The sequence below is a fragment of the Schistocerca cancellata genome, chromosome 9 (genome assembly GCF_023864275.1).
Source record: "Schistocerca cancellata isolate TAMUIC-IGC-003103 chromosome 9, iqSchCanc2.1, whole genome shotgun sequence".
Taxonomy (NCBI): domain Eukaryota; kingdom Metazoa; phylum Arthropoda; class Insecta; order Orthoptera; family Acrididae; genus Schistocerca; species Schistocerca cancellata.
In genome coordinates this window covers 368,195,494-368,209,724 of record NC_064634.1, presented here as the reverse complement: position 1 = coordinate 368,209,724, position 14,231 = coordinate 368,195,494, and the positions used below count along the sequence as shown (strand labels likewise).

The 14,231-nt window shown below is 45.3% G+C and overlaps 1 protein-coding gene across 1 annotated transcript; it reads right to left on the bottom strand.

Moving 5' to 3' along the window:
* Positions 1-903: 903 nt before the first annotated feature.
* On the bottom strand, positions 904-12,298 carry LOC126100903 (prisilkin-39-like). The gene is made up of 3 exons (XM_049911570.1): positions 12,210-12,298; positions 4,993-5,173; positions 904-1,070 (listed from the first exon to the last, which is right to left on the bottom strand). Exons 1-3 carry the CDS (start codon positions 12,240-12,242, stop codon positions 1,018-1,020), a joined length of 267 nt encoding a protein of 88 aa, XP_049767527.1. The 5' UTR covers positions 12,243-12,298; the 3' UTR covers positions 904-1,017.
* Positions 12,299-14,231: the final 1,933 nt, after the last annotated feature.

Here is a 14,231-nt window from a genome sequence, read left to right as displayed (position 1 = left end):
CTGCATGTAGGAGTGGACATGGCCCGCAGGAATAGAGCCATACTTGTGTTGAACCACTGTGACTTCAGGAAACGCGAGATCACCCAGGGAATGCCACGAAAACATACCCACAGACCATAATGCTCTCTACTCCTGCGTGGATCCATAGGATGATTGTTGCAGGACCATACACAACAACGACCATCTGTCCAATGGAGCATAAAACGTGATTCATCTGGAAAGGCCACTTCTCACCATTCAGTAAATGTCCAGTTGTGCAAATTCCAACCTTCGCTGCCGACGAGCAGCCGTCAGCATGGATGAACGAAGCCAATGCGGAGGCCCAAACGCAGCAACGTTCGCTGGCCGGTTGTTGAGGGGACACTGTTGATAGCCCCCTGGTTCATACGGGTGGTCATTTGCTGAACAGCTCCAAACACGTCTATTCGCCTGTGCACATCTCCGCAGTCGACGTTAATCCAGTTGATCTATGACCTGTGTTGCACCACAGTTGCCTTCACGACGGTTTCGTCATTTTTCCATGGAAGGTAAACTTTAACCACGGTGGCAGGCGAACAGTTCATAAACGTAGTCATTTCGAAAACACTTCCCTACCTGACACGAAAGTCAATGATCATGCCCTTTCGGACGTCAGATAACTTTCTCCGTTTCCGCGTTGCGTCAACGGTTACACTGTTTTCCGCAACCCCTGACATGCTTGATATACCATCCACTGTTAGTGCTACCACCTTCCATCTGTGAGTGGCTGATGCACGTTGTTGTCTAGCAAAGGCGATGCTCACATTAATGTGGCTGGACTTTGTAATTTTTTATATATCCACGATCAGTGAAGACAGTTGAAAATTCATAAGGGAATATTTCTGAACCATAAAGCAGGACAAATCTGACATTAATTTAGAGATTTTTAATTATAAATACGTTTGTACATTGTTGTAGATTTACATTAACTTATTTGACACGTCACGTGCATACGAGACACTCGCTGCTTGGAATGACACCAACTTGAAGTCAGGACCATTAGAAGAAGGGATGTCCATAAAACCCGTAGTAACCACCGTAGTAGGGGAAGCCTGCAAAGTAAAAAGTGCAATTAGCTGTCATATTAAGGACTGCACAGAGCAACGCTGTTAGCCGATCCTTGCATCGGCGTACGAGACGCCGAACGTGTCACAAGTATCTTATACACATTTACTTGCTATAATTATGTGGCTCAATCGCTATTCGTTACACAAGAGTCATCAAGATGTGAAAGCATAAAAATAATGGCACTGTGAATGTTATTAACAACTGGTTTTACTCAGATTGGCTTGCTTTAAAGCTCTGAAGAAAATAAGCTCATCTACTATGCGAGTAACCAACAGTGAAGACGGTAGTGATCCATAAACTCTTGATTTTAGTCAGGGTGAGCCCAAGCGCCACAAACAAAGTTTTGGATAATCTTCAGGGATTTTCTCTGGGTGTTTTGGTATCAGAAATCCATGGTCGCCGGTGACTCGTTAAGGAGCGATTATGTAATGATTTATTCGGCTTCTACCGTCTTCAAAAGAATCGTGCCTAGTAGAACGCAATAACGTTCAATCCAGTCTTCCGATTTATATGAGGCTAACGGCGTTAACCAAGTAACCATTGTGTCAGCGAAAGTACCTTTACAACAGTGAAAACTCTGTAATATCGAATAATAACCGAAAAGTGCAACACAATTACACAGAGCAGTGCAACAACCCTCAGATGTAAAAGTGTTGTACTGTGGCTACCGTCGCTGCGGAGACACGCAAGCGCAGCATCTTTCTACCGCTCTTTCATTGCATTCAATGAAACTATGCACGAGACGAGTATGGGTCGACTCTTGATCAATAAATTCATCGGGACGGCTGTGTATCACTGCTAAGGCACAGGTAACACTACTGCAGGAAAGAAATCCCAGACAGAAGCTAGCAGTAATAAGTGCAGGTTTGAAGGTGAAAATTGTAGGCAATACAGTCGTCAAAAGCAAGTACAGAGAGTGAATGCAAAAAGTTTATTTGCAAACAAGGCACACAGTAAATTCGTCGAAGTTTCTGCTATTTTGTAGACGTTTTCAATGCAATAGTTATACGAATATAAAGAAACAAAGCGAACTACAATTACTCTGTATCGACACACCGGAAGTCATGGTTACTCCAGCCAAACAGGCCTCGGAAGGGCCAATGGTAGAGACCGACCGCCGTGTCATCCTTACCCGATAGACGTCACTGGATGCGGATAGGGAACGGCATGTAGTCAACAGACGGCTCTCCCCGCCGGTCTCACTTTTCGTGACCGGATCTGCTACTTCTCGAAGAAGTACCTCCTCAACTGGACTCAAAAGGGCTGAGTGCTCCCCACTTGCCAAAAGCACTCGGCACACTCGGACGGTCGCCCATCCAAGGCTAAGCCCGATGGCGCTTAACGTCGGTGATCTCACCGAAACCGGTGTTGCCGCAAGGCCGTTGGGAAATCATCGTTACCTCATATCAAAATTCTCAGAAAATACCTCTGAAGAACTTTCGAAATTTTATCGTATGTGTTAGAGTTCATCCTCTGTATTGATAAAAATTTACTCCGGAAAAACCATGCAAGTCCTGCTAGAGTTTGCCTTGAGAATTACAGCCTACTTTTGGGAAACAGAAACCAATAACTTAACATATTTTGCATGAGACTTGGACTGATGTCTTACGTAAGAACACATTTTAAGAATACTTTTCACTTATAAATGAATCATCCATTGCATAAAAGATAGTAACCAGAGTTTCGAGTAGGGTGTACACATCTTATAGTTACTTAGGTAAGCAGCAGAAATATTTGCCACGTTTTCCATCGTCTATATATAGACATATTTGGAGCAGAAAAATTGCTTCTAGACCGTTACACCATCTCCACCGAATTTCATCGTTTTTGCAACACGAACAGATAAATACCACCGCCACCACACGTTATTTCAAACCCTTACGACTTTTACATCCAGTACTCGACAATACCGCGTCCAATATATCCATAGGCGAACCCAGGTGTTATTTTCTAGCCTTAAAGAGATCGAAAAGTTAGTTGATTCTGTGTCATCTCGACAGTAGCACGACCATAATGAGCGTGTCCTATCGACACTAAACAGATCATTTTATCAGTGGTGCCTGGGACAGTGCTGCAACAAGAGTCCACAACCGGAGAAAACTAGGTTCTCCCTGTAAGTTAGTTTTTTCCTCCTTTCTGAGGGAAAATTGGTTGAAGTGTTTTCCTTAGTTTGTACTTCACACAAAATTGCTCAAAAGTTGAAATGCCTGCATATGAGTTCTACTACATCCCTCTGACGGAGTGAACTATCCTGTAGACCTATACGGTCATGCTTGATTCGAGTTCACTTGATTCCCTCAGCTGGCTAATGTTGATAGGAAAAATGTCTGTGTAGCTGTCTAATTATCCTCGTTTGCATTGGTTGAGATCACCCTCAGATTATTCCATGAAAAGATTTGCTATCGCGGTTTCTGATTCCACTACACAGATCTGCAATAAATGTTTGTCAAGTCTTTTCGTTCCCAGTTCTATCTCCTTGAAAGCATAGTTACACAGTCGGTCAGATTTCCTTGGCGCGACTGGTTAACGCTGTGCTCCCAGGTGCTGCAGAGTCAGTTTCTATTTTACGAACAAAATTTCGACTACCGAAGCAGCCGTGTGCTCGGAATCCATGTAACGAGCACACATTACAGCAAACCTCGCAACATCTGAAGTTTCTAACTGGGTCGGTCGTCGAAAAAATGGGCAATAAAATGAAAACAACAACTCAACACAAGAACACTATTAATTAAAGCTACGTCATCTTTTGTGCATCAGTTATTAGAAGTACCACGCTTAGGCTGTCATACTTCCTTGATTTACGGATGGAATCTCTGATTCAGGGTCGGGATTACATATTTAAGTCTCCACTGTCACGTAAGTAGCGTTTGGACGTTCTGGAGGGGATTCCGTGAGTAGCACAACGTCCAACACCACTCGCTAGTGCTCTTCACAGCGTGGGCAGTTTTCTGTCCGGTAGGTTTTGTTTTTCCTCTACGTCTCACTCGGATTTATGCATCACGTTTTCATTACCGTTTGTTCGTTTATACTAAGCAATGAGGCTTTATACGTCTGCATAAATATAAACATAATGTGCCAGACAAGGGCAAAGTTACTTCGGTAAACTTTATTTTAATAGGTTTATTTGAGGTCTTTGTTCTTGCTATCACATCAACATATTTACTTTCTATTGGGTTAATAAGAACTCGAGTTGCGAATGACACGGTAAAACAATTCCAATTAGTTGTTTCTTATCGATGTGACTATTACGAAAATATTACGTGAGATATTAACTTTTATCGTTTTAGTGGTAGGAGAAGGACGGGTTCTCTTTAGGAATTATTGATTCATATGGCTTACAAACTTGACTCTGTGTGTGTGCTTGCGTGTGTGTGTGGCTGTGTGATCCCTTGCAATGTGTGGTTAAGCGATCGTTGTGGAATTTACAGGAAACAGAAGGGAGAATATCACAAGATGTTGCTTCAATGTCCTAGGTTCAGTCCTAAACGCTGCACATTTTCATAAGATTGAGGTATGTGATATTGTTGACAGTCATGGATCCACTGGGTATTGAAGTTATGACCGGCAGCTCCCTTGCTGCTCTTTGAAAGGAATTTTAAGTGTTTTGGCAATGGGTATCGCTCTCACTGGTTCTTATTCTGCACGCTAACCCGTATAAACATTAAGGTAGCACAAAAACGCAGAGACACACGTTACAGTCACCCAGGCGGTATATTTAATTTCCTGCGGGGCACCTTTTTAGTTTATTAACGCACCGTCAAATCACCTGAGGTACGATATTGTCTATGAAAACTATTTGAGATCATGTTACTCCTCTTGATGAGCGTTACCTGAGGTCGCAAAATATTGTGGCTCATATTTTGCTTGCTGTTAACTCGCGCCCAGTAACTCATGCGTCAAACTTACCGTATCCGTAACCGTATCCGTATCGGTAGGGAAAGCCGTATCCGTAACCGTAGAAGCCAGGATACCCATAGTAGCCGAAGCCGTACGAGCTGTCCGTCTGCAGGTCGCCCTTCGCTGCGGGGGCGGGAGCGGGGGCGGCGTACGCTACCGACACCAGCCACAGCACCGCCACGGCCAGCACCTGCAACAGGCAGGAGGTGTCATCACACTTGCACTAGGGAGTACGCAAATGGATGGGCACAAGGAACTGCAGATTGAAAAAAACAAGATGTGTGTACACACATCAACAAAAGTTTTGCATCACCCATTTACACCGAAATTCATGGCGTAGGAAACAAAAGCTGGCTGTCAGGCCTGCGTATACATTCATCTGCTATGAATGTGCCCAGATCACTATAAAAAGAAGTATCAACAAAATTAGCTATTTACCTTTGGTGCAAGGGTGAGGCGTAGTGGGGCGGGGGGGGGGGGCGGGGGGCGGGGGACGGGGGCTCTATAGCACTCCTGTGCAAAGTCAATACGTGGTGGAACGTCCACTTGCTCGGATGCAGGCCTGAGTCCGTCGTGGCATAGCATCGATTAGATCATCAAGCCAGAAGCCTGTCCTGGTCGAGACTGTCGCACTCTTCAGAGGCGATTCTGAGAATTTCAATGGATCTCACAAATGACAAACCGCCTGTTGGCTTCTGTCTCGGGTTCTTCGGCCGACGTTCATCTAATGATTTTTCTGACGTTTCGCCAGTACGAGTGGCTGGCATTGTCAAAGCTTCACCCTCCATTGCCGGTGGTGAACTGGAGCCGAGCTCGCGGCCGCAGACTATATGTACCTGGCGCGCCAACGTCCGAGGGCTTCTCCACGGTCATTTCCGGTGCGGTTCTCCTCTTGCTACCTGCGACGGTCGTTCGCTGCAGTACGGGAAGCCAGGATCCGTTTACCTTAAGGCTTTCCTCTTTCTTGTTGAAACTGTTCGCGTGTTTTTGTATTTCTACAGCTTCTCTCAACAAGCGCGTGTGATAGTGCTTCTCTACAGCCAGAACTTCCGTGTCGGCGAATTTTATTACGTGGTCTGTCTCATTCAGTGCGTGCTCTGCCACGGCCGATTTCTCCACCTGCCCCAACCTGCAATGTCACTTATGCTCGTTGATCCTTGTGTTAATTGATCGTCCAGTCATTCCGACATAAACTTTTCCGCATGTGCATGGTATACGGTATATTCCCGACATTGCAAGTGGGTCTCTTTTCTCCTTTGCCGATCTAAAACACTCTTTGATCTTTCTTGTCGGTTTGAAAATCGTCTTTACGCCATGTTTGCGCAATATGCGGCCGATTCTGTCCGTCACTCTGGGAATGTATGGCAGAAAGGCCGTACCCGACATTTCTTTTTCTGGTTCCTTACTTCGCCGAGTGTTTGGCTCTGTTACACTTCTAATGTAACTTGTGGAGTACCCATTGCTCCTCAGAACAGTTTCCAGGTGTTGCATTTCTCGTTTGAGGTGTTGCGGCTCACATATTAATCCTGCTGTCGTTACGAGCGTACTAATCATGCCTCTTTTCCGGCTCGGGTGGTGGTTTGACAGTTTGTGCAGGTATCGGTCCGTGTGTGTCGGTTTTCGATACACGCTGTGTCCCAGGTTTTCGCCTTCCCTTGTGACCAGCACATCTAGAAATGGCAGTTTCTTGTCCTTTTCTACTTCCATGGTAAATGTTATGTTGGCATGGAGGCTGTTCAAGTGTCTTAGGAAGTCACCGAGCTGTTCTTCACCATGGCTCCACACCACGAAAGTATCATCGACGTACCTGTACCACACCTTAGGTTTGCAAGTCACCGAGTCCAGTGCCTGTGCTTCGAATTGTTCCATGAAGAAGTTGGCCACCACTGGACTGAGAGGACTACCCATGGCGACGCCAACAAGAAAGAGGAAAGCCTTAAGGTAAACGGATCCTGGCTTCCCGTACTGCAGCAAACGACCGTCGCAGGTAGCAAGAGGAGAACCGCACCGGAAATGACCGCGGAGAAGCCCTCAGACGTTGGCGCGCCAGGTACATATAGCCTGCGGCCGCGAGCTCGGCTCCAGTTCACCACCGGCAATGGAGGGTGAAGCTTTGACAGTGCCAGCCACTCGTGCTGGCGAAACGTCAGAAAAATCATTAGATGAACGTTGGCCGAAGAACCCGAGACAGAAGCCAATAGGCAGTTTGTCAACAAGTGGCCACGAAAGCCTTAACAATTTTGATCTCACAAATGTTCCATCGGGTTCATGACCAAGGTACAGGCAACGCACTCTGTTCTGGTGATCCTAGCACGCCGAAAGATCGTGTACATGAGAACCGCACGTTGAGGACTCGAGTTATTATCCATCAAGATGAAACTTTCAGCAAAGTGTTTTGGTGATGCGATTGGTCACAAAATCTCGTCTTTGTATTATAGAGCAATCAGATAACCCTCAACAACCATGAAAGTAGTTCGGTGGCCCCATGTGATTGCACCCCTTAACATTACTCCACCATCCCTTTGTTGAACATGGTGGACATAGTCCTGGAGGCTTTCGATATTACTGGGTTGCCTCCAAACACGTAGTCTGAAATTATCAGGCCAGATCCTAGTTCCTTCCATAAACAACACGTGATACCGATACTGGGGTGTGCATTCTGTACATTCTGTATAGTTTCTTGCCATTTCTAATGGAATCCATGGTGCAGTGTACTGATTGCTGGAGGCCATTGTAGCAGTGAATTGAGACTCGCATATGGAATCGTCTGATAACAGTTCGACACGATACATGGCGTGCTGTAGCTTCATCAAACGCCGGATTTAGTTCTTCAGCACTAAGTCCACTGTCCCGTTGAGTCAAAAGTCGTAGATACCGTTAATCCGTGTCGAATGTGGATGGCCTGCGCGGTGTAAGTTCTCACAGATACCTGTCAATTGGAACCGATTCCATGTCTGCACCATATCATTTTGACTCTGGCACACACGTCTAGCAACCCCTGATTGACAAGCCTTCTGCGCGCAACGTGATGATGCAGACCCAGCTATTGGTTGCGATTGTCCGTCATCGCATGATGGACTGGCCAGTTGCAGTAATTACTGTGTGGACGATGTGACCTATTCTACATCTTATTTTAGATCTATGTGACGATGCTGTGCCGATTATATTTATATGTTTTGACGATGCCATTATGGCCTTATCACTTTAGGACATGGTGTAGAAAAGATCTGAGGATGGTCATTACTGACTGACTCCGGTCATCGACAAAAGAATTAATATTGTGATCAAAGACTAGAGTAAAAAACATTTAACAGTAGTGGATCACCGTCTACGCGACTATGTCGCAGCTGGTGATTCATAACTCTTCTCTAAAACCCACCTAAAATGGGTCATCGGATCTGAATCGGAAAAGAAGGAAGGTAGATTAGGATTTAACGTCCCAACGGCGATGAAATTATTAGAGACAGAACGCAAAATTCCACTGGAGAGCGATGACAAAAGGAAGTCGGCCGCGTCCTTTTCAAATTCGCCACCCCTACATTTACCTTAACGCGTTTAGTGAAATCACTTGATGAAGATCGTCTATAAATTTGTTAACTGACGGTACCGATACAAAAGGTAATAAACCGGTAGTTGATACGATTTCTACCTTCCGGAATTGCACCGGTCATCACAGCGCAGGCCAAATGTTTTAACCTAGTACGTGTGCCAAAGTAACGTACATGCAAAACACTTTGTGCGAAACTGATAACCATTTGTAGGCACCCGACGGAGATCTTGGGACTTCAGGTGTACCCGGTAACGTCAGTGACGAATACGCAGGAGAATTGCCCCTTCTCCTAGCGACAATCAGTCTTAGGTGTTTGGAAAAATGAAAATCTCATAAAAAAGATGTTAGTTCTATTCAAAAATCGTGTAACGTAGTACGCCCGTGCATACATCTTTCTGTAGGCTACTCTGTGGATATGAGCAAGAATCAGTAACCACCAGATGTTTGACTCTTGGTGTAATCTACCTCTTCCGGAATATCTAGAGATTAATTCCGTGTTCCTTGCCTTCCTAAAAGCCTTTTACACTGCTTCGCGTCGCCATCTAATAAACACAATACGTACTTAAGCAATATCGGAACAGGTATGACATTAAACGGTATGTTACCTACGTTTTTAGATCTCAGAGGCTACTCGCAGTCAAATTTGTTGTGTACAGGGAGGTCACGTACTGTTACAATTTGCAGGAAGACTTTAAGATGACCAGACCTTGATGCAAACAATGATAACTAACACTCAATACAATCACAATATCAGTAAGTGTAATTTTGTGCACAAAAACAGATGAAAAGCCGAATACTACACGTGCACTAAAGTCGATCACAACATTGAAACATATCTTGGAACGTCTGTCTGAGGCAATTTTAAACTGAACGATCGTATAAATCTTGCCTTGTGAAGATTCGATGTAAAGAAGAGACTGTTAAAAGAATCCCAAAGATATGTAACTCATTCCCCAAAGAAGTGATTTATAGAACTCTCGTTTTACAGTTTCTTTTACGTTTTGCAACTATTACTAACTTTAATTAACGGACGTAACGGAGAAGACTCATAAAGAATCTGCGCGGTTCTTCACAGTTTCTTTAATCAGCGTTGTAATATTATTAAAATAATAGAAAAATTGCGATGGGAAACAATGAAGAGTGATTATTGAGTTGCCGGCCGAAGTGGCCGTGCGGTTAAAGGCGCTGCAGTCTGGAACCGCAAGACCGCTACGGTCGCAGGTTCGAATCCTGCCTCGGGCATGGATGTTTGTGATGTCCTTAGGTTAGTTAGGTTTAACTAGTTCTAAGTTCTAGGGGACTAATGACCTCAGAAGTTGAGTCCCATAGTGCTCAGAGCCATTTGAACCATTTGATTATTGAGTTGCAACCACTTCAACGCAGACACACGAGGATTTGAGCAAAGCCAATGTCTCTTTCATTTATATTTCATTAAAATTTCCCAAGAAAGCAGACATCTATATAGCTTTCCTGGATTACAACTACAAGACGCACATATTTGGAATGTTTATTATATAATGCAATGAACTGAATGCAGTTGGATTTAGAGGCGACAGTTTAATCTCTGCTCAGATTTGGCAGTACCTCATCTGTTGGATCTGTGTGATTTCATTACTTCTTCGACAGTCAGTTGCTACCTGACAACGACAATGTACGTTCTTTAGTGAACTAATGGATTTTCTTTTAAAGTTAACGCGACAAGTGCCCTAAAAAAGGTTCGTACATCAAATCTGTTGCGAAAGACATACTGATTATAAAAATAAGTGTGGTCCCTGAATCGAACCCTGTGGAACGCCAAACGTAACGTGTCCCAACTCAGAAGAAGATTCTTCATGAGAGCTGCACGAGCTGTGTAACATGGTTGGTTGATTCGGGGGAGGGGACCAAACAGCGAGGTCATCGTTTCCATGGGATTAGGGAAGGATGGGGAAGACGATCGGCTGTGCCATTTCAAAGGAATTAATCCGACGTTTGCCTGAAGCGATTTAGGGAAATAACAGAAAACCTAAGTCAGGATGGTGGGACGCGAATGTGTAACATGATCCGTTGCATCATATAAGTCGCATATGAATTGAACTACTGAACTCAAAATCAATAAGCAAGAGGTTTCTCCAAAGGAAAGTTCCGCTTTACACTGAGGTGACCAAAGTCAAAGGTTACCTCCAAATATCATATTGGCCTCCTTTGGTCCGGCGTAGCGCAGAAACTCGACGTGGTATGGAAGTCTCTTGCAGAAATTCTGAGCCATGCCGCCTCTATAGTCGTCCGTAACTGCAAACGTATTGCCGGTGCAGGACTTCATGTAGATGTGAACTCTAGATTATGTCCTATAAATGGTCATTGGCATTCGCGTCGTACGATCTGGGTGGCCAAATAATTCGGTCGAACTGTCCAGAATATTTTCAAACAATTCGCGAATAGTTGTGGCCCAGTGACATGTCACATTGTCATTCATAAATATTGCATTATGCAGTTCATGAATGACTGCAATTGGTCACCGAGCAGGTGAATATAATCATTTTCAGCCAATGATCATTTCAGTTAGAACAGAGGACACAGCTTATTTCATGTAACGTAGTCCATAGCATTTTGGAGCCACCACCAGCTTGCACAGCGCCTTGTTGACAGCCTGGGTCCATGGATTCGTGGGGTCCGCGCCACTCTCGAATCCTAACATCAGCTGTTACGGACCGAAATAGGGACTGATCTTACCACATCGCGATTTTCCAGTTTTTCTAGGGTCCAACCGATACGGTGGTGAGCTCAGGAGAGGTACTGCAGGCGATGTCGTGCTGTTAGCAAAGGCAGTACTGCGTGTATGTTAGCACTGACAGCTATACGCAAACGTCGCTGCTCTCGGTCGTTAAATGAAAGCTGTCGGAAATTACTTTGTCCGTGGTGAGAGGTAATGCTGAAATTTGGTATCCTTGGCACACTCTTGACACTGTGGATCTCGGAGTACTAGATTCCCTATCTCTTTCCGAAATGCAATGTCCCGTCCTTCTAGCTCCAACTACCATTCTGCGTTCAAAGTCTCCTAGTCACCTGAGTACAAGTGACAGCTCCGTCGATGCACTACCGATTTACACAATACATACGCGTTACTACCACCGTCTGTATATGTACATATCGCTATCCTATGACTTTTGTCACATCAGTGTACTCCTACATGATGAACTAGCTGTCACCTCACTTGGCAATAAGATGATCTTGTCCTTGAGGGTGCTCCTTTTTTTTTTCTTTCCGGCAGTGTAGAAGTTTCTCGAAGAAAAATTTCCACTTCCCACTTGGCTGCTGGCCATCTCTTCAAGAACTACATCGGATCTGAAACTTTGGTGGCCCATCGCTACCATAATTTCTACAAGGCATAGTGTGGGTTTTCTATCTGGTGACCTACCTACCAATATTCCTCAAGACTTCGACTGACTGTGCCGTGGTTTTGCTCTGTTGTGGCCGATTGTCAGTCTTGATGTCAAGAGTCAGCACTGTGTTTCCATTTGGAGGACAACACTACTTCTTCAACACTGCATGGAGGTCCACTACATGTGTCACCTAGGCAGTGAGCTTTTTTCGTGACGCAATGTAACTTGAAAACCGTAAACTGTAAGTTTCTCCAAAATAAGAAGTGATAATTGAACAGCCAGACAGTATCGTGTGTGTGTGTGTGTGTACTCACGGCGCGTCGGAGTGCGGCGACGACAGTAACCATGGCTGCGGGCAGCAGGTAGCAAGTAGCAGGTAGCTGGCAGGTCCGCGGCGTCCCGGCTGGCGTGTGGCTCCCCACAGAGGGCGGCCCGCTATATAGGCGCGCCGTCGGACCGGACAAGGACGCCGCGACGCGGTGGACGCCGCTGCCGGCGCCGGCCGCGTCCCTCCTCTCCTAATTACGGCGACGGTGTCCGTGTCCCCGTCACGCGCCTGTGGCCCTGCCTGTCCCTGCGGCTGTGGGTGTGGTGTGCCGTCACGCATTGTTCTACCGGGCCGGCCAACGAGGAGGAAGCCGCTTTGCATGCGTGCTGGCTCGGTTGCGCAGTCCGCTGACAGTGATGTGGCCCGGCGCTGCAGATGACAGGCGGCGCTCGCTGCGATCCGGAGAAATCGGGAAGCAGGTGCACATGCACCTTGCGTGTGCGGCGGGACGTAGACATGCTGAGAAACACCTGCGATATCGGATCAGAAGTATTCGGACAGCCCTATGTAAACGGGCCCGCCGGTGTATTGTGTCATCAGTAGATAAGCGCTAACAGCAGAATGGGTCGCTGATGACAGCTCAGTGACTTCCAGCGTGGACTAGTCGTTGGAGGCCACCTGAGTAACCAACACATTGGGGACTCTTCGGTGTTTCTAAAGCTGCCCAAGTCGGTTACTGGTGATATGATTGTGATCGTGAAACGTCAAGGAACAATCACATCTAAATCAAGACCAAGCAGACATATACTGACGGACGGGGATCGTCGAGCTGTCGCGTGAAATCAGGGGAGGGGTGTCGGGATGATAACTTGTGAATTCTAAAGTGCTACCGCCATTCCGGCTGACACAATGTGTATAGGGAGATACAATGCCTGGGGTACAATGTTCGAAAAAGGAAGGAAGGAAGGTCAGGGTTCAGTGTGCTGTCGACAACGAGGTCATCCGATGCTCAGACTGGTTGAGGATGAAGAAGGAAATTAGCCGCGCTCTTTCAAGGGAATCGTGCCAACATTTGGCTTAAGAGGCTCCAGAAAGCCCTATCTTATAGCGCTTATAAATTGCATGTTTTCTCACAAAGTATTTCAGCTAGGAAGTTGAAATTCTTACAGACTATTTATTGGAGTATTGGCTACAATGTAACGCTGGGAGTTTTAAAAAATTTGAATTCAGTTGTTAGAGATTAAATTTTTTTCTATTCTAATAAAAATTCACTAGTTTTTGTGCCATTTTTGTTTATAAATAAAACAATATACAAGTTACTGAAACAAAGGCTGTGCTAAATTGCGCAAAAGGGACTGTGTAACATCTCTGGAAAATCTGAAGCAAATTGGTTTGGAAGATCCTGAGAAAACATGTAATTTGCATGAAAAAAATAAAACTTCTGGGAGCTTGGTAGTAAAAGATGATGTGTGCAACATTGGCTAAAGGTAAATCTACATCTACATTTACATCCATACTCCGCAAGCCACCTGACGGTGTGTGGCGGAGGGTACCTTGAGTACCTCTATCGGTTCTCCCTTCTATTCCAGTCTCGTATTGTTTGTGGAAAGAAAGATTGTCGGTATGCTTCTGTGTGTACTCTAATCTCTCTGATTTTATCCTCTTGGGCTCTTCGCGAGATATACGTAGGAGGGAGCAATATACTGCATGACTCTTCGGTGAAGGTATGTTCTCGAAACTTTAACAAAAGCCCGTACTGAGCTACTGAGCGTCTCTCCTGCAGAGTCTTCCACTGGAGTTTGTCTATCATCACCGTAACGCTTTCGCGATTACTAAATGATCCTGTAACGAAGCGCGCTGCTCTCTGTTGGATCTTCTCTATCTCTTGTATCAACCCTATCTGGTACAGATCCCACACTGCTGAGCAGTATTCAAGCAGTGGGCGAACAAGCGTACTGTAACCTACTTCCTTTGTTTTCGGATTGCGTTTCCTTAGGATTCTTCCAATGAATCTCAGTGTGGCATCTGCTTTACCGACGATCAACTTTATATGATCATTCCATTTTAA

Coding starts and splice junctions, on each gene's coding strand:
- LOC126100903 (XM_049911570.1), bottom strand. CDS start 12,242: ATGGTTACTGTCGTCGCCGCACTCCGACGCGCC. Junction 5,174..12,209: donor TCGCCGCACTCCGACGCGCC/GTGAGTACACAC, acceptor TGCCTGTTGCAG/GTGCTGGCCGTGGCGGTGCT. Junction 1,071..4,992: donor CGGATACGGTTACGGATACG/GTAAGTTTGACG, acceptor TTTACTTTGCAG/GCTTCCCCTACTACGGTGGT.